Source organism: Oryzias latipes, chromosome 2 (assembly GCF_053564925.1).
Source record: "Oryzias latipes strain Hd-rR chromosome 2, Olatipes_Hd-rR_3.1".
Taxonomy (NCBI): domain Eukaryota; kingdom Metazoa; phylum Chordata; class Actinopteri; order Beloniformes; family Adrianichthyidae; genus Oryzias; species Oryzias latipes.
The window spans coordinates 39606531-39632646 of NC_136238.1; the positions used below are offsets into that span (position 1 = coordinate 39606531).

Sequence of the window (26116 nt, forward strand, 5' to 3'; positions counted from 1 at the left end):
TTTAAAGTTCCAATCGAAAATAGACGTTTTATTATTTCTGGGAGGAATACCATAATGACATTTCTGCGAATTGATTTCTTTTTGATGGAAAAAGTTTGTAAAGGCGACAAAAATGGATCTGGGACTTTTGGGAGCTTTGGCAGTGACTAAAGAGCCGCGGCATTATGGGGAAAAAAAACTGCCTCTCCACACATTACAGTTGTAATAAGGATAATCAGTGACAGGACTTTTCCTGCATGCCTCCTCCAATCGGCAGTAATTTGATCAAATCGGCTGCACTAGCGTGCAAACACTCAGGTGTTCACATCACCATTCTGCAGAAGAAAGGTTTATTTTCCTCCAGAAAGGGGTTTAATTTTCAGTTTGGGTTTGTAATACCAGCATAAAAACAGTGTCATAACGACATGAAAGCAGTGTAATCTCTTGACTCCTGTATTTGAACACAATTTGTCCGACTTCTCGATCATCTGAACATGCTGGTTCCAGCTGATCTGTGGGTTTTCGTAGTTCGCCTGCTCTGTATTTTATTGCTCGCCTCTGATCTTCATGGATTTCTTCAGTGTAAATCTTTATCGCTTTTCGATTGTCCCGACAAACCACCGCTCCCTCTTTCCTCTTCGGCACTTTTGCATCGATTCAGAAGAGCCGTTCAGCCAGGGACCTCGTTTTCTGGCAACATTTCTAGAATTGCTCTTGTTTTTATTGATTGTGTATTGTTACAGGTTGTTTTTGTTCCTTTCCAGATTCCAATCCGCCAATGAGCCGTTGGTTCCCGTAGTACCAGCCATGGCTGCCCATCGAATCGTCCGAGCCAACCTTGTCCTCCCCCGCTGCAAGTCCGAGGGGGCACTTATCGACCTCAGCGACGGGGTCACTGGAGCGAGCCTCGGCGATGTCAAAGGTCAGGAAGGGTCAGTGGCTTTAAAGCCGCTTGTATGAATGGGTTTATAAGCAAAAAGCTTCCCTTAATACGACCTGGTTTAGAAAAAAAAGAGCAAATAATATCGTGAATTCATCAAACACGTTTAAAGTAAAGTTGATTTTTTTTTGTAATTTTTTAAAAATGTGTTTCATTTTTTCACTGCCAAAATGAATGGTTTTAAAATATATCCATTCAGAATGAATTGTACATTTCCAAATGGAATTGATTTCAAGTTTTGCCATTGATTGCGAAACCCAGAAGCTGAATCACGAAAAAAAAGTAAAATATTAACATCTGAGAAAAAAACGGGACCGGAAGAAAAGTATACAAATTGATGGCCTCAAAAAAACAAACAAAAAAAAGTCATTTTTTTTCCACTGTAGCCCGATACTGTACTGTGCCTTTGAGCTTAGACATTGCCCTTGCTGCAAACTCAAAAACTCCCCAATCAATAAAAGATGGCCTCACAGTGGGTGAAACCATCAAAAAAAGAAAAAATATCCACTAACAAAACCAAAACACAAGTGTCAAGGACAGCCGAGGGAAGTTTTCAAATTATTATAGGATGGCTACAGCAATTACGGTTCGGCGGCTATTTTGTAGCAAAGTTTGAAATTAGCCAATTTTCACATTTTTGCCAATTATGGGAAATTTTCATCGGAGCAATCCTCACGAAATTGCAGCCGACGGAAGTTTCATTGACCTTTGACCACGGGAAGAGGCCGGCTATCTTTTTTTTTTTTAAATCACCTTTAGTACGTTCTACAGAATTTAAACTCCTCTGAGATTTTCTTTCTTTTAATTTTTTGTGTGTAAAATTCTCGAATAATTGTGTAGGGAGGAACACGAAATTGTCTGCTTAAACAGTCGTAACCTTAGAGTAATTGGAATTGAATGATAGGATGGATGGAAGTGTGGTTGTCTGCGTCTATTGAAACTCTTAGCAAATGAACTATGTTCTCATTTCAGTGCCTTCTCCCAGTGCCTTAAGGCTCGACACCCAAGACTCCTTGGGAGATGCACAAGAAGTGGTCGCTATCAAGGACTACTGCCCCAGTAGCTTCACCACGCTCAAGTTCTCCAAAGGGGACCGCCTCTTTGTTCTGGACACTTCAGGCGGGGAGTGGTGGTATGCTCATAACAACACAGAAATGGGGTACATTCCAGCTGCCTATGTCCAGCCCATCAACTTTAGGAACTCGTCGTTAAGCGACAGCGGCATGATTGACAGTGTTGGGGAGGAGTACGGGTCAAAAGAGTTTGGAGGCCTTGGGGAGTGGATGGGAATAGGTCAGAACTGCAAAGACGTAAGGAACTCTGTGGATCTGATTCTTTTTGACTCCCTTGCCTCCCCGTCGCTGTTCTCCAACACAAGTCCGGTCACAATCAATGACTTCAACAGCTGTCATATCGATAATGACAACTCCACAAGCCCCAACCAGGAAGTAGCATTTCAATTCCAAAGAGACAATCCGTTTTTCAAGAGTAAGCGGTCCCACAGTCTGTCGGAGCTGTCCGTCCTTCAGGCGCAGTCGAATCCAGCCTTACCTTCATCCGGACACTTCTCAGGCCTTCAGGCTCCTTCGCCAGAGCAGTTCCAGAGCAGAGAGGACTTCAGAACCGCCTGGCTAAACCACAGAAAGCTTGCCAGGTCTTGCCATGACCTCGACTCTTTGGGTCAGAGTCCTGGGTGGGGTCAGACGCAGCCTGTGGAGACCAACATAGTGTGCTGTTTGGACAGTAACGGAGGGGTTGTTCAGCTTCCAGACACCTGCATCAGCGTGCACATCCCAGAAGGCCATGTTAGCCACGGAGACCACCAGCAGATCTCCATGAAAGCCTTACTGGACCCCCCTCTGGAGCTGAACAGTGACCACTGCTCAACTGTAAGTCCCGTGGTGGAGATCAAGCTCAGTAACATGGAAACAAAGTCATTCATTACTCTGGAGATGAACGTATCGGTGGCAGTGAAGAAGGACACCTGTCATCCGGCGGAGGTGCTCTGTGTTCGCAGTGACAGTAAGGAAGGCCCCTACATCCCCATCCCCAATGCTTACGTTTACAAGGATACAGTCCAAGTACAACTGGATAGTCTGGAGCCTTGCATGTATGTTGCGGTTGTGGTCCAGTCCCATCGCCTCAGTCACAGTAGGACAGTGTGGGACCAAGTCCAAAGGAAGGTCATGCTGGGCGTTTACGGACCAAAGCACATCCACCCCGCATTCAAGACTGTCGTCGCCATGTTCGGGCACGATTGTGCGCCTAAAACCCTGTTGGTTAACGATGTGGGACACCAAAGCACCTCAACTCCCCCGGTGGCCCTGCAGCTGTGGGGGAAGCACCAGTTTGTGTTGAGCTTCTTGCAGGACTTGCAGATCGGATTGTACTCTAACATGTCCAACTATCAGGTCAAGCCAAGTGAGGGCACTGGCGTGGTCAGGGGGTTTCAGTTAAAGCTGGGAAAGGTTAGCAGGCTCCTGTTCGTGATCACATCCCACGACCCAAACAGCATCTCAGATTTCACTCTCAGGGTCCAGGTCAAGGACGCTCTCGACTGTATCCTGACCCAGTTCTGTGTCCAAACTCCACAGCCACCCCCAAAAGCCGGAGCCAGGGTTACAGGCCAGAGAAGGTTCCTAAAAAAGAAAGAGATAGATAAAATTATTATGTCGCCATTGGCTGTTACCTCTAAATACCCAAAGTTTCAGGAACGGTGCATCACCAGCCTGAAGTTTGGCAAACTGATTAAAACAGTGATCCGGCAGAACAAAAACACCTATCTGTTAGAGTACAAGAAGGGGGATGTTATTGCTCTGCTCAGCGAGGAGAAGATAAAACTACGAGGACATCTGCGGACTAAGGAGTGGTACATTGGATACTACCAGGGAAAGTTGGGCCTCATTCACGCCAAGAATGTTTTGGTACTGGGTAAGGTCAAACCCATTTATTGGTGTGGGCCTGATCTTACAACCACAATGCTTCTGGACCAGATTCTGAAGCCCTGCAAGTTTTTTACGTACATCTATGCGACCGTGAGGATGGTTTTAATGGAAAATCTGGGTAGCTGGAGAGCGTTTGCCGACGCGCTTGGATATAGTAACTTGCCACTGAACTACTTTTGTCGGACTGAACTCGATAATGAACCAGAGAAGGTGGCATCAGTTCTGGAGAAGCTCAAAGAGGAATGTACCAACTTGGAGAACAAGGACAGAAAGTCTTTCCAGCGGGAGCTCATGATGGTAAGATAGCCTTAAAGTGTCTACTATAGACGATTAATAAATGGCAGCGTTTGGGGTATTATTAAGAGTTTGTCCCATTGCCCTTTAGCCAGTTTGAAGCCATAAATATTTGTACCAACTATGGCTGGGCGATACAACCAAAATTTCATCTCCTGATGGAGCTAATGTTGTACCCCTGACACAGCGTTTGGACTCACTTGTTAGTGCTTTACCATCAATCGAAGCTGTACTGGTGATAAATTCAGTTCAGTTTCATTCAGTTTTATTTCTAAGTGCATCGTTAGGACCGTTCAGCGGGCATTGTGCTAAAAAAAGCATCCTTTCTGAGATGGCGCTCCTCATGAAGGAGTACAGGTGATGTTTTTTACCAGCATACTTTACAAATAAGTCAGTGGAGGGCAACTTTGGGGTCTCGAGGACCGCATACCTGCATGTTTTCCAACACACCCTGCTCTGGCATGTTCTAATTGGCTGGACACACGTAAACCAGATAATTGATCATGAGTAGGGGTTGGATATCTGGAAATCAAGGAGACACATCGGCCCTCGATGCCTGGAGTTGCCCCGACAATCCATGCCGGCATTCCTAAATCCATACTACATTCATGCAACAGAAGTTGCCACTGTTTTAGGTACAATGTCAGCAATTTGAAGTTCTTCTTTATCTGCTGCAGATTACTTGAATCAGGTTTTTTTAGCCAATAAGGACCTTCAATGGCAGGATATAACCGGTCCGTGCGTCATTTGGTACCGGGCCGCACAGAAAGAATAAATAACTTCCATTACTTATTTATTTTGGAAATCTGAAATGTTTCATTGTGAAAAATATGCCCGATTATCTGTCTTGACGCAGGCCAAGGCGCTCGTCTCGGTCACGTGATAGGTGACTACTAAAATAAAACCCAGGAACTAGCTAAATGAGTAAAAAACAAACGTGGAAAGTTTCTCTGCCAAGGGGAAAAGGCCCAGCCAGGAGACATAAGAGGAACCTTCCACTCCCAAAAAAGAAAGCTACATTTAACAGACAGTTCTTCATTTTAGCACCATGAGTGTGGGAACGGGAGAGGATGATGACACCTGTGCCATGTACGATGTCATGCCTGTCTAAATAAAAGCTTAGAATTTGCCTTGTCAGGTTTGTGTTCCTCTTTCGTCGTAGTGTTGCTACAATACTTGTCAGCCACATCTCAAAGACCGGTCCGTGAAAACTTTGAATGACATCATAAAGGTCCGTGGTGTTAAAAAGGTTTGGGACCACTGGTCTAGATGACCCAACTCCCAATGTTAACGTGCCTAGGATAGCACAAGGGTTAACCCAGTCGACAGTCGAAAGACTGTCAGCACTGGAGCTGTTGACAGTCTTTCGACTATGCTTTTGTCCACGTCAGAATCAGCGGAATCACATCGATGGCATAAACGATCGAGGAGTTACAGTTTTCAAAAAACATCAGTTATTTAGATGGCGCCGGCGAAATTTTCGGTGTAAAAGGTGTTAATCAATGGTTTCCAATGGTTTCTAAGTTGTTTTAGAGGACTGGTCACATGAGTCCAGGAAATGTCCATACATCAGACTTAAGCTAAAGCCTGCCCATCATGTTAAGCTACGTTCACTCCGGGCATGTGCGGCACGTTCAAGAACGTGCAGAACACGGGTTTACGAACACCTTTTAAGCATATGGTGCTCGCACAGAGCTGTTGCTACCCAATACTAGGGCATGTACTCTCAGTTGGAAAAGGCGTGTTGCAAAATGTCGAAGCAGTGCAAATGAATCTTGCTCCAGACTTTATCTTTCACTATTCCGATATATGAAGGACTTGGTGGCAGAGAATTTAAACAGTTGGCACCTCTGTGTTTTTGAAAGAATGCGACCCATGTGTCACTACCAAATCCCGGTCCCTGATTGTTTGAAATTCATTTAGATCCCGCAAACAGACTTAAAAAGTGTCCCAGTGATTTGTGAACATGAGGGTTTTGAACCCGGATGCCCAAAACACAAATTAATGAGCGTTCACATAGACTTTTTTTGTCACTCAAATGCGCCTTTCCAACCCCAGTGTTATTGTAGTAAAAGAGAAGGCCAGCGTTATCTATGGCACCAATGTTACTTTGTAAACTAATCGATGATCCAAAGTCCCTCTAAAGATACGAGTAGTGTAAATGTATTTGTCTAATTGAAAAGGTCAAACCTGGACTGGTAAAAACTTGGGGTACAAACCCTGTAACTTAAAGGGAATTTCGTTTTAGAAAAGTCTAAGTACCTTATACTGAAAATGACCATACGACGTATCCAGACGTCTCAGGTCAGGACTTTGACTGGGCCACTCCAAAGTCTCAAGCCATTCCAAGCTGGATTTGCTTGTATGTTTTGGGCCATTATCTTGCTGCAGAGCCCAGACTGAGGTCACAAACAGATGGCCAAACATTGTCCTTCAGGATTCTTTGGTAGAATGGCTGAATTCATGGTTTCAATTATCAGCAGGTCTTCCAGGCCCTGAATCGGCAAAACCGCCCCATCACACTACCATATTTTACTGTTGGTATGATGTTCGTTTTCTGAAAATCAATGTTACTTTTAGGCCAGATGTAATGAAATAAGGACCTTCCAAAAAGTTAAACTTTTCTCTCATCAGACCACAGAATATTATTCCAAAAATCTTGGGGGTCATCAAGATGTCTTTTGGCAAAATGGAGACGAGCCTTAATGTTATTTTTGCTCAGTGGACGGTGGAGTCATGAACACTGACCTTAATTGAGTTAAGTGAAGCCTGCAGTTCTTTGGATGTTGAGATCTTTTTTGACCTCTTTGATGAGTCTTCGCAGCACTCTTGGTGTAATCTTGCTCCGCCAGCCTCTCTTGGGAAGGTTCAATACTGTTCTATGCTTCCTCCATGTGTATATAATGGCTCTCACTGTGGTTCGGTGGAGTCCCAAAGCTTTTGAAATGACTTTATAACCTTTTTTCACTCTGATAGATCTCTATTACCGGTACTTTCTTTCTCATTTGTTCCTGAATGTCTTTAGACCTTGGTATGATATCTAGGTTTTGAGGATCTTTTGGTCTACTTCACTTTGTCAGGCTGGTCCTATTTAAGTGATTTCTTGATTGGAGACAGGTGTGGCAGCATCCGGCTTGGGTGTAGTCAGAGAATTTGAACTCAGGTTTGAAAACTCACAGTTAAGTTATGTTTTAGAAGAAGGGGCAATTCATTTTTCACGCAGGTCAATAAAGGTTTTATTGTTTTTCTCCCTTAAATCTGCATTTTATTGTTACTTGTGTTGTCTTTGACTCATATTTAAATGTGTTTGATGATGGGAAACTTAAGAAATTGAGAAATCTTGAAGAGGGGTAAAAACTTCATCGCACCACTGTAGCTCCCCCAAAGATAAAGAGATTTAGCGTAGATCTATTCATCAAAATTGAACAGATAAAAAGGTGGAACCTGAACCGATAAAAACTTGAGGACCATTTTTACAAACCCTGAAACCTGAAATGAATGTTGTTTTGAAAAAGTTTTGATTCATTGTTTGTGTGTGTCGATTTCTTTGATGCTCATTGGTTAAGAAAAACCTTCAGATCCCAGCAGGGGCGGTGGGAACTATCCTGGACACAAACTCTTCAAAAAAAGCAGTTTGGTTTGTTTGTACCTGTAAAAGGTGGCTTGTTTCATCTGTCTCTTGGGAGTTTTGTTGGTTTCCAGCACTGTCTGATTGATTGTTCTGTCCTTGCTTCAAATATATTTTCCTGAGTGGTAGTGTACATGTCCAGTCCCATGAATGGTAAACCACATATCTTCTTACCCTGAGGGGGCTAAAGGGGCAAAGAGCCATCACATGAAAAATGAGAGAGAAAGAAGAGCCTTTAAAGAGAAAGTGTAAAGGCTTTGGATGAAAATAACCCAGGCAAAATAATGCTTGCGGGTTTTCTGTTCTGCCCTCCCCGTGGGAACCAAAGAAGTCCTGAGGCATTTTCCTCCCCATTCTTCATAAAGTACTTGACAAAGTAACCCCTCCCTAAAAGCTGCAGGGCCTAATGAAGTGTGTGTTTGTTGTTGCTGTGCAGGTAGAGGAGTAGCTCACCTGTAACAAACTGTCTCTCTCGTGTTTTTATCCTGTCAGTCTCGCCGTGAACAAAGAGAGCAAGGCAGGCTTTTATGCTTTATGAAAGGCTTTTATTCTGGAAGCCGCACAAAGAGAGCCCACTCTATGTCTGAACCAGGCCTCACTATCAAAGTCCAGCAAGTGGTAAACAAAACACTTCTGTTGCCTTGACAGTTGTTCGGTACGTTACTGGTGAAGTGGTTCCCAAACTGTCTCCGGTTCTGGTCTATGTACTGAAGCAGGATCCTTTACCAGCCTTTGGGTCATCATGGAAAACAGAAGGGATCTCCATCAATAAATTGCAGAAGTATCTGGCTGGCCTGGACTTGTGCATTAGTGCCCGTCTGCTCTGCTTAGGGTTTAGAGTGTGCAACTCTAGGCCTTGATATCTGGAAATCATGCAGACACACAAGCCCTCGAGGGCTGGAGTTGGCTAATCCTATGTACCTCCATTATTAAGGTTAGGTTTAGGTTATATGGAGCTAAGGGGGTGTGATGCTAAACCACAAATATTCTAAATTTCTAATACTCTTTAGGTTAAACATATTCCGAATTTGTTTTTTCTTTCTGAAAGATATGTTAAATGTATGGTTTTCTTTGCGGTTTTTAAATTTTCCACTCCTAAAAATCACAGCTAGTGCTACCATTTTTTAAAATCTTCCATAAAACAGGGTTCAATCGGTTAAACTGTTTCTTGACCTGCATTGGTAGCAGCATTAGCATGTTGCATCAATCACATGCAACGTCAACTAAACAATTTGTACTGCCACATGGTTTGATGAAGTCACTGCGAAACAGTAGGAAGGAAAACTTACAGGAACGTGTGTGAAACTAGCTGAGGTCCTGTTGTATGATTTTAAAATGAACGTTAGCTATGTAGCTAAATGGGAGTATTTTTACTACTTTAGTAATTTAGTTTGGCAACTTTGGGAGTTAGCATGTTGTTTATACTGTGTGCCATTTTAGCTAAAAAAGAAAAAACAACTTGTGTTGCCACCTGGTTTGATGAGGTCACTATAAAACAATAGTAATGAAAACTTAGAGTCACTATTGTAAAACTAGCTAAGGTCCAGCTTTTTGATTTTATCATGTATGTTAGCTATGCAGCTAAATGTACCTAATTTTTACTACTTTGGCGCTTTACTTTAGCTACTTGAGGCATTAGTATTTTGCATCCGCTGTGTGCTACGTTAGCTAAACAACTTGTACTGCCACTTGGTTTAATGAGGTGATTATAAAAAATGCTAGTGAAAACTTGCAGAGACTAATGAAAAAGTAGCCAAGGTGGTACTGTGGTTTTACAACGTACGTTAGCTATGGAGCTAAATGTACTCAGTTTTTACTACTTTTACACTTTTGCTACTTTAGCCATTTTCGTGTTACATCTACTATGATCTACATTAGCTTAACAACTTATACTACCACTTATGAGGTCACAGCAAATTGGTGCGAACAAAAATTGTACAAACACGTACTTTAAAATGTGTGATAGCTATTTAGCTAAATGTAATTTGTTTTTACTGCTACATTACTTTACTTATGGTTCTGCTTCTCTAATTCTGGTTGTGTTTACTGATGTCGTGATTTTGGGGGGTACACGGTGCTCTGTCAAAATATCAGTCTTTTTTTTTCTTTTTACGAGCTGTAAACAAGGTCGGTTGTTATTTTAAATATGTTAATGCAGCTAATGTGTATTGATGTCAGATTTTGTTTTTTACATGTCTCCAACAAGGTTGGGAGTTAGCGTATATAGTCACAGCAACGTTCGTTTTAGCGACATTGGTCAGTTTTTTTATTTGCTACAAACAAGGTTGGGAGTTACAAATATTGTGAATACGCTAACGTGGCTAACATGTATCAGTGTTGAACTTTGTTTTTTTTTATCTTTTAATTTCAAGGTTGGGAGTTAGTCACAGTAACGTTTTTTTAGCGATATCGGTCTAGTTTCAAACTCTGGAAGTGCTGCAACGCTTTAATCAAGCCGGGATTGCTCAAATTGTATTGCTGCTAGATCAACGCACTGTGCCTAATGCTCAAATAATCCCACAGGAACTCTAATCGCATTTGTACATTGACCTAACATTAAAACTGGACGCTCTATCTGTACAAATTGCATTCAGTGCAAAACACATGATCAAACGACCACTTCCAATAAAAAGTTTATGTAAGCATGCGTATATGTGATTTTTGGGCTTCTGTGTTCAAAACTCTCGTTCATGCGTCTCTATGCAAATTTTTTAGGTCCCTTTTCGTACAAAACATGCAGCAATTAAATGCAGATAAAAGTTAAACCAGTTAAACTTTGACCAATCAGGGACTCGGATTTGGAAGTGACGTATAAGTAGCGTCCTTTTCAATACACGGAGTGACCAACCGTTTGAAAATTGATAGTGAAGGAGAAATTATTAATTGCGATTTGTAATTGCGTCTGGAATTGCGTCTTTCGTATATTGGATTAAAGCTGGTAGAGAAAAAGCCTGAAGCAGGATTCACGAAATTCGGACCGCCATGACCCTCCTCCAACTGTGGGACATGCGCTAGTATCGGCTAGCATTAATCCAGTGTGAATACCGAATGTAGCATGGTAGAAGTGAAAGCTTTGGGTTTGAGCAACGGTTTCCCTCCTTACGGGGCTGCCTAAACTCCCAACTTACTGCTTTGCAGCTGTTGATCTTCCAGCATAATCCCCCCCCAAACTTTCCCATCTCTTTGAGTGTGAGCGGGCATTAGCTGAACTGTAGCACCACAAACAAAGCTAATCTAGTCCTTGTTTTCGTCTGCGCGACCACACGCGTGTTGACATAATCGGCCTACTGTGAGGCAGGATCACAGTGTCTCTCCTCATCCTATTGCGAGGCAAAGACAGTAAATTATACATTAGCGACACAATAAAGCCTTGTAGCTGCTAACAATAAAAACGGGTTGTGTTGTTGAAACGCCAAGGATTTGACGGTCTTTGTTTTTGGCCTGAATGGAATCAAATGAAAGTGCTCCAGCGGATGGAGCGCTCCAGTTTCAGGGTTCACGGCTCTCCGGGCCGCCAGGTGTTCCCGCCTGAAAAGTGATCAGCCGTAGATCGCGACGGACTCAGATGCTCGGGGTGGGGGGGCATCCGACACCGCCTCGGCAGATCCTTTAACGGCGCGCATCGAGTTACAGAAGGCAGGGAATGAATTGAGACCGCTTGTGTGTGGCAGTGCACAGGAGTGCTCTTCAATAATAGATCTGTTAGGTAGAAGAGATGAGGACCCCCCTCCACATCTGAAACCAGGAGGCTAATACTCAACAGGAGCAGAGACAACACACGTTCCCGATAGCAGCTTTTTAATTTAGCAGTAAGCTGAGTCTGAGCTACTCAGACATCCATTATTTCCTCAAATTGAATCTTACAGATGCTGCTCTAAATTCAACAGATGAAACGACACGTCTGCTGTGTTTTTGTAACATTTTAGACATTTATAAAGATGCCTTAAGTCCCACTACGCTCACTTTTCGATCTATTGTCAAAGTGTTCCCAGTGGTCTTTAAGCCAAGGTCTTGTGTCCCATCGGATCAATTTACTCAAGTTTTAACTCTTAAATTGTGTCTGGGTCAAAATTGACCCGTTGGGTGTACGAGTTAAAGTTGTTTATAATTTTTTTTCAATTGACCCATTCTTAAGGGGTCAATAATTACACGGACACAATATAAGAGTTAAAACTGTTTTTTAAGTTGTTTTTGACCCGTTTTCAAGGGGTCAATTTTGACCCAGACACAATGTAATAGTTAAACACATTGTAAACTTGAAAGAACGGTGGGGGGTGAAAACAGATTTAAATTTGAAAAATTACTGAAAACTTAATCAATCCTTAACAGAAGACAGTATTCTAATAAAAGCACATCATTTGTATATCTTCTATTTTGTTGTTGTTGTTTTTTTTCAAATTTTCACTTTTGAGCCCAAAATTACAGTTTCAATTCCATCTTTTCATTTTTAGAGTAGAACATTGACCGTATGAGAGAACTGGAGCGAGCGATTGTGACACCATCCATAGAAAACCCTTTACTTCCTGTTCTAACCAAACGAAGTCTATATGGACAGCACCATGTTAAAGCCAGACGACACCAGTTAGCTGTGATTGGTCCGAGTCGGTCTGAGTCGTTGTTACTATGGCAACCACTCTCACCAATTAAGAGTGAGCCTTTGGAAGGCCACACCCCTATAACTTAATAATTTAAAAGAGGGCGGCAAGTGGCTCAGGCGGTAGAGCAGGTTGTCCAGTGACTGAAGGGTTGGTGGTTCGATCCCCGCTCTCCCCAGCCAGCTGTCGTCCCCCGAGCGCGGGTCGCCTGCAGCTCACCCCCACCCCCAGGGGAGGGGTCAACTGCAGAGAACAATTTCCCCATTGTGGGATAAATAAAGTAAACTTTATTTTTTCCTTTTCTTAAAACTTATTTTTGACAATTAAGTTGTTTTTTTTTAAGCTGAACGACTACAGGCCGGTCGCCCTTACATCTCATGTCATGAAGACGCTGGAGCGGCTGGTCTTGCACATCTCCTCTTTACCCTCTACACCACCGACTTCCACTACAACTCTGATGCTTGCCACCTTCAGAAGTTCTCGGATGACACAGCAATTGTGGCATGTATCAAAGAGGGTGAGGAGGGGGAGTACAGACAGCTGGTGGAGGACTTTGTGCACTGGAGCCAACGAAACTGCCTCCACCTGAACACATCCAAGACAAGGGAGATGGTGCTGGTCTTCCGTCGAACACCTGCTGAGCCCATCCTCATTGGTGGAGCAGAGGTGGAGGTAGTGGATAACTACAAATATCTTGGAGTCCTCCTGGACAAGAAGCTGAACTGGTCGGTAAACATGGACTCCATACACAGGAAGGGGCAGAGCAGGTTGTACTTTGTAAAAAGACTCGCCTCTTTTAATGTCTGCTCAGATCTCCTTTTGATGTTTTATCATTCTATTGTTTTAAGTGCCCTGTCCTATGCAGTGGTGTGTTGGGGGGGTGTGTGCGAACAAAAAGGACATAAAAAAACTGAATCGTCTGGTCAGGAGTGCAGGCTGTGTGGTGGGGCGGAGCCTGGAGACAGTGGAGGTGGTGGCAGAGCGGAGGATGCTGTCCAAACTGGACAGCATCCTGAAGAACACTGGTCATCCCCTACATGGACTCTGTAGTGACCAGAGGAGCGCATTCAGCGACCGCCTTCGCTCTCTGCCATGCTCCACAGAAAGACTCAGGAAGTCCTTTGCACCGAGTGCAATTAGACTGTTCAATGCTGCTGGGAGGGGAGGGGGCATGAGGAGGAGTCACTAAACGGGCATCTACTTTTTACCACTTTTATGCTTTTGCTTTTACTTCTTCTATTTTGTTTTTATTGCTCTTATATTTTTATTCCTTTTATTCTGTTTTTAGTGGGTGTGACTATTTTATGATTTTATGACTATTTATTACTCAACTACTTTAAACTTCTATTGAATGTTTGTGTATTTGAGCAGCATCGGATGGATATGCAAGTTCCCTCGGGATTAATAAAGTACTCTATCTATCTATCCATCTAAACTTTACTATACAATAAATGTGTTGTTATTTTTAGGATATGGGTTTTTTTGATCATCTTTTCTTCAAATCCGTCTAAAAACTCCTTCATCTGTGTTGAGCTTTGTTGTTTTCTCCGTCTGAAGCTTTTTGGAAGGCGCCGCTCATTTTCCTGACAAGCGTCTGGTCAGCTGTCAACTCCCTCTGTCTGCTTCAGGGTTTCCTGTAGGTCCCTGCTGCTGCTGCTGCTGCTGCTGCTGTCGGCAGACTCTGCTTTTTTCTATTTTTAAATCAGATTGCGCCGGTAGTTAACGAGCTGGAAGTAGAGATCCACAACAGGAGAAGTGAGCCGTGTTGCTGCAGTTTCTCTATGCTGTTACGCATCTGCTGTCTGTCATCAGAAACGCTGCCTATTTTCAGTCTATTTCTTCCTTTATTCACACCCCAAAAAAAAAAAAAAGCAGTTTCGAGTTCAGCCTCCTGCACTACACCAAACTGCAAAGGGCTTTGGGAAAAGTGTGATCAATAAACAGTAAATTGCTGGAACTTAACTGAGTGGGCTGTTTGTAAAATTGCTTGAAAGCACTAAGAAGCTCTTTTCGACCGTAAAAACGCCTTATTCTTTCTTCATTTCTTCATTATTTCTTCGCGGCTGTGTAGATGCAACTCGGCGTCTATCTTCTTCGCTGGTATGTGTGCTCAGCAAGGCAGTTGTGTTTGAGCGCCCCAAGTTGTGTTTTACTGTAACTTCAGAAGCTCCAGACACGTGAGCAAAAGCGCCATTCTCATTGTTCGAATAGATTTCGACGCGAGGTGTCAAAAAAAAAAACGAACCCGAGGCGTTTTTTTGACGCGTGGCGTTTTTCCGCGTCGGTGTGCACACTCACATTGGTGCCCTTTGTTTAGTCACGAGGCGTTAAACGTATTCATCCTGGTGTGAACGGGCCTTAAGGGTGGGGTCATCTAAGATTATATAAAGTTATAAAGAACTCGCCTGGAAATAAGCACATGAGTTGTTAAGAAGGGGTTTGATGAACTTTTAAAAGATGATACAATAACAGCCTTTCTTTTGTAAAGCACGGTGGTAAACTAATCGTAGTTCGGATTTGTACTGCAGTCTTTTCCAGGAATAATGAAAACTGTTGGTTTTAATCGTAGAAATAAATTGTGAAACAGCCTTTCCAATTTCTTAGGCATGGGGGTGAGCTAATCATGGTTTGGACTTGAGCTGTAGTCAGTTCCAAAAATAAAGAAAACTGTTGGTTTCAAATTTGTGTTTCGAACTCCATTTAAGTTAAATTTAAATTGGCCTTTTGTGAAGTCTCAGGGACAGGGTAGGACTAAACTTGCCCTGACTGAAAAATTCTGAGGCTTTACATTGACCCAGTTTGCCCCGAAGGCCCAAAACAACAGCTGACAGAGTCCTTAAGAAAGGTCTTAAGCGCCCAGCTGGTGCAGTCTGAGCTCTTCCCACAGGTTCTGTGAATGCTCTCGCACTTTTTTCACGGTACATTGCCTGACTGTGCTTTCTGACCTGCTGACCTTTATTCGGAAGCTGGAAGTCCTCCCTGCTTCCTGCTGAGTTTAATCTCTTCTAGTGGGTTTACATACACCTGACCGCGTTCATTTACAGAACATACAGACTGGCCGGGTCACGCCGGGCTGATCACCTCTATTTAGCCTGTACTTAGACCGAAAAACGTGTGTGGAGTCTGAATCAGCCGACGCAGGATGGCGTCGGTCCAGTAAGCCGGTCAAACGGAGGTCCAAACGTAAAACAAGGCAATCGGGATCATTAACTTGTTTTTGTGGTTTAAAGAGAGTTTATGAGCTTTGCAAGACCAATCCTCTTTGCTGCATTGCATCACGGCATGTTAATAATTCATGAATGGGCCCCAGTGGTCAGGTTACTGGTTTTCCAGGAGCGGCCCTGTGGAATGTTTACACCCCAGGTTACCGTGTTTAGGTTTGAGTCCATGCTACATTGTTGACCATTATTTGGTTTTTGGAGCTAGGGGTGTGACGATAACCGCATCACCGCATCACGGTGATGACCTCATCACCGCACGTTTTTTTTATTTTTGGAAAGTTTTTTTTTTGGAAGGTTCTGCATATGGTGCGTGATTGGAACTATAATTAACACATTAAACACATTCATCTTTGCTGATAATTTACTTTTTCTTCCAGTCCTGTGTCCAGGCTTCTGGGGGAAACCCAGAGGATTTTGTGTTGGGGGGGGGGGGGGGGGGGGGGTTATTACTGTTCTCCTTCACTCCTTGACACCAAACATGAACGCGCGCTGTTAGATTTCCATGAATATCACTACATGTTTTGTTTGGGAACTATTTTGTGCAGCGCAAAGTTACGTGTCTGTATAAACAAAGGCGGAGCCTCCTGCCCCGCGTTCTTCATGAGTGTCAGGCTTCATGGCTACCGGAAAGGTGACAAAGTGTCTGCAGTCTCGTTTATTACTGGGCAATATATAATATTCTGAGAAGATGTCTGTACCAAAGAGCACAGGTGAAGGATTGCATGTAGCTCGAAAGCGGTCCGCTGCATAGGAATCAACACCCCCCCCCAAAACACGTGTGTGCGCTGCTTCCTTCTAAACATGCAGCGCGCTGACACACATACACATAATCATTCTACAACACCTATATAGTTAGTTCATTAGTTAGATAGGTAGTAGTTAGTTGTTACTGTTATTTGTTAATAAAGGATACTGCCTTGTAATTGCATTCATTTGCGTCGAGCTTGTGGGCGATTTTGTGTTTGGTGGTGGTGGTGGTGGGGGGGGGAGTGGACACCGCACCCCCCTGCTGGTTCATCTCACTGTCACTGCTCTATTTGGAGCTCAATTCTTTACATTTTGAGATGTACACAGCACTTTGTCAAGATGTGTTTGTTTTTTTCACGAGTTTTAGAAAAAATATGCTAACGTGTAGCTGTGTCGAATAGTTTTTTTTTACATATTACTATCAAGCTAGGAAGTTAGCAAAGGCACAGTAATGTTTGTTTAGCGGTATCAGTCTGTTTATTATGTGTTACAAACAGGGTTATGAGTTACAGGTATTGTGAATTTGTTAACGTGTGGCAGTGTTGGACTTTTATTTTAATTTTTTACATGTTACTTTTAAGGTTGCGAGTTAGTGTAGTTATAGTAATGTTTGTTTTTGTGTTATTAGTCTGATTTTGTTTTTACATGTTGCAAACAATGTTTGGTGTTATTGTGAATACAGTAATGTAGCTAATGTGTCGCAGTATTGAACTGTTATTTTACGTGTTACTATCAAGCTAGGAATTTAGCAAAGTCACAGCAACGTTTGTTTTAGTAGTATCAGTCCATTTGTTATGTGTTACAGAACAGGGTTGTGGGTTACAGGTATTGAGAATATGCTAAACAGGGCTAACGTGTAGCGGCGTTGAACTGTTTTCTTTCCCCCCCACATGTTACTATGACGTTTGGGAGTTGGTGTAGCCACAGTAATGTTTGTTTTAGCAGTATCAGCCTGTTTTTTTATGTGTTGTTAACCAGGTTTGGTGTTATTGTTAATAAGCTAATGTGGCTAACGTGTTGTTGGACTGTTTTTTTAAACATATTGATCAAGATTGTGTGTTAGAGTAGTTACAGTAAGTTTGTTTTAGTTGTATCGGTCTGTTTTTTGTGAATAAAGTTGGGTGTTATTGTAAATATTCCAACGTGACTAACGTGAAGCAGTTTTGGACAGTTTTTTTAAAAGATACTATTAAGCTTGGGAGTGTAGTTAGAAGTAATGTTTGTTTTAGTGGTATCAGTCCGTTTATTATGTGTTAAACGGTGTTAATTAACATTAGTGTTAATGTGCTAACGTGGCTAACTTGTACCAGTTTTGACTGTTTTTTTTTTTACATGTTGCTATTAAGCTTGGGAGTTAGCATAGTCACAGTAACATTGTTAGTATCAGACAGTTTTTTATTGTGTTGCACTTAAGGTTGGAAAAAAATATTACAATATGTAAAATTGTAAATATGCTAACATGGCTAATATGTAGCGGTGTTGTTGATTTTCTGTTATTATCAAATTTGGAGCGAAGTCACAGTAACGTTTGTTTTAGCGGTATTATTTTTAGGGTTGCAAAAAATGTTAGATGTTTTTGTTAATATGCTAATGTGGCCATTGTGTAGAAGTGCCGGACTGTTTTTTTAAACGTTTTTAAGGCTGTGGGTTAGGTTAGTTACAGTAACATTAGTTTTAGTTGTATCAGTCTGTTTTTTTTTTGCAAAACAAGGTTGGGTGTTTTTGTAAATATGCCATTGCGGCTAACGTAGCAGTGGTGTACTGTGTTTTTTTATTACATGCTCCTATCAAGGTTGGGAGTTGGCATAGTCACAGGAACATTTGTTTTAATGGTTTCAGTCTGTTTTTTTACATGTTGCTGAGAAGATTGGGAGCGATAGGTATTGTAAATACTTAAGCGTGGCTACTGTTTTAACTGTGGCTAACATGTAGCTTGTTACAATTATGTTTTAGAATTACTGTGAACTCAGTCAATAAACTCTGACTGACTTATAACTTTTGTCTCGCTCAATGTGCCTTTATATAAGATGGTGCGCGAAAAAGGTCTATTCTTCCAGCCCCTTTTGTACTTGAGAGAATTGATTTCTTTTAGTGAAAAACAGTAATATTTTGCTTTTTTTTTTTACTTTTAAAAATCAAAAATATCTGGTATAGTAGTATTTTGGTATGGTAGTGTTATCCTTTTTGATCAGGTCAGACTAAATGCTAATGCTGTTTGTGATTAACTCAGCCACATTTTCTTTGATCTGTTTGTATCCACTTCCTCCACAATCCGTCCAAACAGAAAAAGTAAAAACAAATGTCTTGAGAATCTATCTACAAAATTCTCTCCATCTTTTCATCCAAAACACCTTATTTGTCTTCATTTATCCCTAAATTCAGGCGCTGTTGAAGATGGACTGTCAGGGACTGGTTGTTCGGTTGATCCTGGATTTCGTCTTGTTGACCACAGCGGTGGAGGTGGCACCAAGATGGAGGGAGCTGGCTGAGAAGATGGCGCGGGTGTCAAGGCAGCAGATGGAAGCGTACGAGGCTCCACATCAGGACAGGAATGGAGTACTGGACAACGAGGTGGGAGAACGTTTCGTTTCAGGCTTGATCACAACAGGCTAGATGGGGCAAACGCGTACGGGATACGGAGGTGACGGAATAGTTTTTTGACCGCCCAATGAGCTCCTAAAGCAAAAGTATACATACACATTCATTTCTTTTGACAAATTGCGAATGACAGGTTGTAATGATTATTTATACATCACACAAAGATAATAAGTAAGGGGTATGTAAGAGGAGACATCCATCTAGTCGTAAGGGCAGCTACGACTAATACTTTACCAAAGACTAGAGCGTAGTGTGAAGGCACCGTACAACACCATCATCCACATGGCATAAGTGCGTGCAACTTCTATTACCTTTAAGAATATTTCGCAATCCACTTTTTACACGCACAACTATCCATTTTCGATGAGCCTCAAGGGAAGACACCTGCCATAAAATGCCGTAAGAGGCCCAGACCTTCCTCTTCACAAAAATGTCATCCAGCGCAACCTCAAGGTGCTCCCAGGCCAAAAACAGACATAATCCCTTCAGGGTGTCAGGGGTGTTACCAAAGCCTAGAGAAGCCAGTTGACGCTGCTCTTCTTCCCAAAACTCAAAAACAAAAATGTCTACCATGTTGTTTTTTTTGGCTGTTAATAGCCAACATATGTTGGGCTCTTTATACTATGGTCACAAATACAACTGCCGCTGTGCAATGAGTAGACATTGGCAGAATCTTCAAGACTAGCTGCCGCCGGCTGATTTTTTTTAAAATCGTCGGCGTGGTCATAAATTTAGATGACTGTCAGTCATTCTAAAATTGGGCGGCCACAGGGGGGATGCAGCCGGATAGGATGATGTGTAAATGTGTCCAGATGGCAGCCGTCCATATCACGGGTCTACAGCCGCCGGATGGCCTGGAGCTATTGGGAGGTTCATAAATTTTCCGAGCAAAACCCTGCGCTGCAACCACGGCTTCACCGGACAACTCCTGTTTCCTCACCGTTCTTGTGCACACTGCTTTTTTATTATATATTTATTATAGCAGAAAGCACAGTGTTCTGTCTTCTTCGTGTTCTTCTCAGCATCAGACGCAATTCGTCAATCTCTGATTCGCCGTGGTGGTATGAAGGGCATGATGAGTTTGGTGCAGCATCGATGCCGTCTCCCCATTTGGTCTCACAGTGGCCAAGATTGCCAGATTGACGCCTGGTCATCACCAGGGCCCCCAGCCCATGTCAACAGCCCTCATTGACAGCCACCGTCCGATTTCTAACAATCAGATGGTGGCAGTGGGACAGCAACACGGGGGCAAGGTAGATGACTATCTGAAATCGACCAATCATTAGATGATTTTGGGAATGTTGGAGATCCTCCCATCAGTCAATTATTCACTGCCACTGTCACTGGACTGCCATTGCGCAACCTCCAAATGTATCCGGTCGGCCGGATATCGTCCGGTTGGCATAAACATTTAAATTTTTTTAACATTTTTTTTTTTTTAAATTTTTTCCTCTGAAGCCAGCACGTGGTGTGTAAAAATGCAACTGCTTCCTTGTGCAACTTCGGCCACCTGCCGAAGTTGCAGAAAAAATTGCATTTAGCTCGCCGCATGGTGGCATTTTGTGATAAGTGACTGTAGTGTTAGAGATAAAAAAAATTTGGTTTGATATCCATTCAACCTGAAATACTTTCCCTGGGGTACTATTTAGAATCGATTACTTTTGTCTGTGAACAAATATTACGTAGAATTCAGTATACTTACAGTTTAAATTTAAGAAAAAAGGCAAAAACAGGATGTTCAACCTTGGTCTTCCGTGTCTGCCACCGTGATCCTTTAGGCTTTATCTTAGGCCAACTTACTGCTTTTTAGCTGACTCAGTAAATTATGAAAATGGGTTTTCAGATTTTTGGTCATTTATCAACATGTAGGAAAGGTCAGGGTGGTAGATCTCCAGTGCCGGGGTTTGACCCTACTGGTGTTCGGACAGTTCACCGAAATAATCCCACCTTTCTCTGCCCCAACTCCTCAGTCAATGTGGAAACCGGCTTACGACTTCTTGCTGACGTGGGCCGCCCATATTGGGGACAGCTACCGAGACGTGATCCAGGAACTCCACTTGGGCCTGGACAAGATGAGGAATCCCATTACCAAGAGGTGGAAGCACCTGACGGGGGCGCTCATCCTCGTCAACTGCCTCGATACCCTACGAAGTGCTGCCTTCTGTCCTATTGGATATGGAGACTTTGCTGTCTGAACCCATTTTTTTAGTACATTGAGGTCAATCCGTTTATGATAATAGGAATGGTCTTTTCAAGAAGTCTGGTTAATCGGTGAACTTTAGGTCTGATCTGTTCCAAGTCCTTCATGAGTTTATGGTTATTTCAGAGAAATACCAACATTTCAATAGTGTAAAATCTGTCTTTTACTTGATTTTTCCAAGCGTTTCCTTCTTTTTTTGTCTGCCTACACTTTGCTATCTGGTTGTTTTACATTTCTTTAACATTCCCCTCATGCCTCACATTCGTCTTCCTAGAGTTTTTTCTCTTTTTCACCTTAAAAAAACATCAGACACCTCAGTCACTTAGCACTAAGAAAAAAAACTATCTCTCAGTGGCATCTCGAAAAGTTGGTAGGACTTTTTGTTTCATCCATAAAAGGCAGATTTTTTTTCAATAGTAACTTTTTTTGTCAAATCTTGTGGGATTTTTCATGACTGCTTAGATGCATTGGAAGACATCTGTATTCGCATTAAGAGTGTAGCTACGTACACACCTAAGATGTGCATGAAGGCTTGTTCTTGGACGTGCTTTTAGCATACAGTGGTGCTACCTGATACTAGGACCTGCGCCTACAGTTGGCTTGGCGCGAAATGTCTAAACGGTGCAAATCTTGCTCCAGGCCTTTTCTTTCACAGCTCTATCCCGGTATATGAAAGACTTGGAGTCATAGAATTCCAGTCAGAAATTAACTGCAATTATCAATTCGTCCTTCGTGATCAATTTCTCAACCATTGGCACTTCTGTAAATTAAAAAGGACGCAACCTGTACGTTACTATCAAAGCCGAGTTTGGTCAAAGGTCAACTGGTTTAACTTTCAACATTATTAGGCAAGCTTTTTATCCAAAGAGCCAAAAAAGAGTTGTAGAAATTTGCGTAGCTACTTTTGAATGGGTAATGTGGTCTCTTGAGTGCACATTTTCAAGTCCGGTGTGAAGGTAGCATCAACGACTTGAACATTTTTTGTCTGTGGTCGGTTTCAATGAAGCCAACTTAAAGCCAGCTTTTACGCTCTGTTATGATAGGAAGTGACATCACCGAACAGTTGCCTTTGCTGAAATGGAATCAAAGGCGGTGCAAACAAGCCCGGGAGGTGTTAGAGCCAGTTACATCTATTGAATAAACCGATAATCATTACAATAGTAAAGGGTTAAATGATAATCTCGGACATACGATTCTAAAACTAACCTCCAGTGGTCATTTGCGAAACTGCGACATTTCATACTACAGGCCTTAGCAATGGTTGGAGCAAACCCCTTTTAGGAAATGCTGAGGTTTTGACGACACAATTAACCCATTAACACCTTACGTATCTACATTCTACATTCAAATTTTCGTAACCCTTTAGCCGTTTACGCAATTATGGTAATATGAGCAGATTCTGAGGCGGAGAAAAGCAACTTTGTGCTAAAATGCAACACTGTACAGTTTTGAAGTGTTTATGCAATTAATGTAAATCAGCTAAACACGGAAAAAGAGTTTTTATAGTAATTTTTTATCCGTTTACGTAATTAACGCAATTTGATCAGAGTTTTCCCTAACATGCAACACTTTATAACTGTGAATTGTTAACGCAATTAGCATAAATCAACTGATTCTGATGGGGAAGAGAAAACTTTTTCGTAACTTCTAAACCGTTATCGTAATTAGTGTAACTTGAGCGGATGCTAATTCAAAGACAAGCAACCTTGTGCTAATATGCAAAACTTTACAATTTTAAAGTTGTTTAGGCAATTTTTGTAAAACCGCTGATTCTGACACGGAGAAAGGCGTTTTTTATTGTAATTCTTTGTCCGTTTACACAATTAACGTAATATGTGCGAATTCTGAGGCAGAGAAAAGTGACATTGCGCTAATATGCAACACTTACACATTATTACATAATTAGCATTAGTCAGCTGTTTGTGACACGGAGAAATGCTTTTTTACCGTAACTCTTACAGATTTCGACACAGCGGAAAAATATTTGTACCGACATGAACATTAGTAAAGTGTTAGCAACATTTTACGTTAGTACAGGGTTAGCAACATTTTATGTTCGTAAAGGGTTAGCAACTTTGGACGTTCGTAAAGGGTTAGCAACGTTTTACGTTCATAGAGGGTCATCAACATTTTACGTTCGTAGAGGGTTAGCAACAATTTACGTTTGTGAAGGGTTAGCAACGTTTTACGTTCGTAGAGGGTTAGCAACATTTTACGTTCGTAAAGGGTTAGCAATGTTTTACGTTTGTGGAGGGTTGCGCTAATATGCAAAGCGGTTTTTCTCCCAATCGGAATCAGATGATTGAAATCGCGTAAGAACATGTTATTTAGGGGTTGCCTGCGACATCTCCGGTGTTAAAAGTTTAAATACCATCGTTTTTGTGTAATTTTAATCATTCCTATTGATTTCAAACAATTCTAACTTGAGACCATTGAGGTGAAAAAAGTTCTTGAAACCAGGCTGTAAGTATATTTCTGTTGCATGAAAATGTTACAATAGATTTAAAAAAGGAAGGACTTCCAGCAGTTTGAGGTTATCATCTTATACGCTTTCTGATATTCAGATCCTCCAACCGTCCAAGTCCATCAGAAGACCCAAGTGTTACTAGTGGGCTTCAGTGGACTTCATATCGTCACCTTTCAACAAAATAATCCAAAATACTCTGGAAAAAGAGAATTTATTTTATTGTTGTTGAGGTTGAGTTGAAAACAACTGGACGCTCCAAACGGAGATTTTTGTGTGTGTTGAGACTGAACAGCCTTGCAGTATGTCCAAAGATTTCATCGCAATAGCCTGAAAGTATGAACTGGTTTCCTATTTGAACAAGCAGACAAAATGTCTATTTCATTTTTTTTATTGTAATAAATGCTACTTTTTTTGCTTGATTCTTTTATTCAAGATCCATTTCAGACCAGAAAATCTCAATATCTTTTCTCTCACTGGCAAGTTGATACCAAATGAAATCAGTTTAAACTTCTTGATCATTTTTGTAATTTTTATTTTTTCACTTCATATTGTTTTATGTTTATCGCTACACAAATTCTAGCTTTAATGTTTTAACACATCTGTTTTCAAAAACACAGTGTGATGGTGTGTGATGGTTCAGTAAACTCTCTAATGCAGTCTGACACTTTGCCACTAGATGGCCCCCCTTCTACATAATGGATCTTTTAGGAAAATGGGGAAAACTTTACAAAATCAAAAAAGTTTTTTTTTTTGGGTAAAGACTATTTTAGTTTGTATTTTTCCAGCTTTTCTTGTTTGTTCTTGTATTTTCTTGGGTTTGTGACCACTGCAGTGTTTGGAATATAACCACGTGCTGAACAAATTTCTATATTTGTACTGAACGCCAGACGAGTATTGATATATTTATAGGTTGATGTTGTATCAGCTGTCGGTCGGAAATCTTATCAGTGTTTTTCCTTAAAAAGTATCAATAAATCAGAGCTTTAAAAAAACAGAAATATGTTTGTATCCATCAAATTCCTAAACACATTTGTTACTGTATCTGTTGTGCTGCAACATTATCCAATTATTTGTTTAGTCATACCAGGAAGTTAGACAATATTTACCAGCCACAAGTCCTTTCAAATCGATATTTTACCATAATTTCTTTTGGAGTTCCCCAGGGATCTATTTTAGAGACTTTTTTTTTAAAGTATTTATCCTGAGTGTGTCATACAACATTTATTTAAATTAAATTCAGGTGTTATTTTCTTCGCCAGAAAACATTTTTTCTCATCTTCAGATTGTAAAAAAGGTTTTTGTCGTGCAAAAAAAGACATTCCGTTAAAAGGCCACAAAATTCCTCTTAACAGAATTTTTTAAAGTTTAACACAACTATAAAAATGATTTGCTACTTGATTGATATCTTATATTGATGTCTTCAATTTTTTGAATAAAGAAATAGATGACTTTAACAGTTTTATGGGAAATTAGCATTTTAAGCTAAGCTAAAGTCTATTTAACTACCAAAACACAAATTAAAAAATAAAAAGATTGACAAAGAGGCTAAAACTAATATTTATGTGACAATCTTTTATATGTTTCTTATTGTTGAAAGATATGATTGTACTAATTCTAGATGTTTTTAATCTACAAAGCAAACTACCCCTAAAAGAGCTAGAAAATCTGCACGTAATTGAGCAAAGAAAGTCGCTAGCTAACGTAAAAACGTATTTTCTGCCTGATTCACTTCCGCTTTGACTTTCTTACCAACATTATAAACATAAATTTTTTTTTTTATTACTAAAAAGAGACGTAAATTAGCTGTTAGATATACTTTTATTGTAGAAGTTTGGGGGAAAAAGCTTTATTTAAAACAAATAACTGAACACTAACTCAGTAGAAACACTCTCAAAACATCTTTCTACTGAATTTTTGCAAAATAAATTCAACTTCTTTTTTTATTAATATCTTTTAAGTTAAGCTTTTTAATGTTTTAGAAGGTTGTTTTTTCTTAACCTTGTGAGAAACTGTGTCACCAGAGCCCGTTTGCTGTGTTTTCGGTGGTCAGAGGCGAATCTGCTGTGATTCTTCTCTTCCCCTCATTAAATCGAGCGGCTTTTGAAAATGCAAAGCAGGTGGCGGGATGAAAAGCACGCGGTCGCCACGTTTGGTGAGCGGTCTCAGAAGTGGAGACGGTCCAAGAAAACGGACGGCGGCGGTTAACAGCCCTCCTTCTGCCTTTCTCATGGTTCCCTCCTCAAGGGAGGTTTGTGCCGAACAAAAAAACTTTTTCAGAGGCTTTGGTGATGTAGAAACTTGAAGGAGCAAAGCCTGATGGGGGGAAAAAAAGTCGTCTTGTTTTTAGGCCAGAGTCCAGAATGTGGAGCTTTTGAAAGATCTGCAGCCTCAGGTCTGTTGGTCTCCTGAAGAAACAAATCAGAGGATCAGAGATACGCATGAGGGGAGGGCCAAGAGATGCAATTAGAGACGTGTGTGTAGGTGTGTGTGTGTATGTGTGCG

The 26116-nt window shown here is 41.4% G+C and overlaps 1 protein-coding gene and 1 long non-coding RNA gene across 2 annotated transcripts; one reads left to right on the forward strand and one right to left on the reverse strand.

Moving 5' to 3' along the window:
* Positions 1–7225, reverse strand: LOC144988622 (uncharacterized). Its single transcript, XR_013652563.1, has 2 exons — positions 6907–7225; positions 1–3558 (listed from the first exon to the last, which is right to left on the reverse strand). It is a non-coding gene; the product is annotated as an uncharacterized LOC144988622 (long non-coding RNA).
* On the forward strand, positions 767–24612 carry LOC101174487 (SH3 domain-binding protein 4-A). The gene is made up of 4 exons (XM_020707695.3): positions 767–901; positions 1892–4161; positions 18732–18920; positions 20918–24612. Exons 1-4 carry the CDS (start codon positions 787–789, stop codon positions 21140–21142), a joined length of 2799 nt encoding a protein of 932 aa, XP_020563354.2. The 5' UTR covers positions 767–786; the 3' UTR covers positions 21143–24612.
* The last annotated feature ends 1504 nt before the right edge of the window (positions 24613–26116 follow it).

Coding starts and splice junctions, on each gene's coding strand:
- LOC101174487 (XM_020707695.3), top strand. CDS start 787: ATGGCTGCCCATCGAATCGTCCGAGCCAACCTTGTCCTCCCCCGCTGC. Junction 902..1,891: donor GAGCCTCGGCGATGTCAAAG/GTCAGGAAGGGT, acceptor TTCTCATTTCAG/TGCCTTCTCCCAGTGCCTTA. Junction 18,921..20,917: donor ATGGAGTACTGGACAACGAG/GTGGGAGAACGT, acceptor CCAACTCCTCAG/TCAATGTGGAAACCGGCTTA.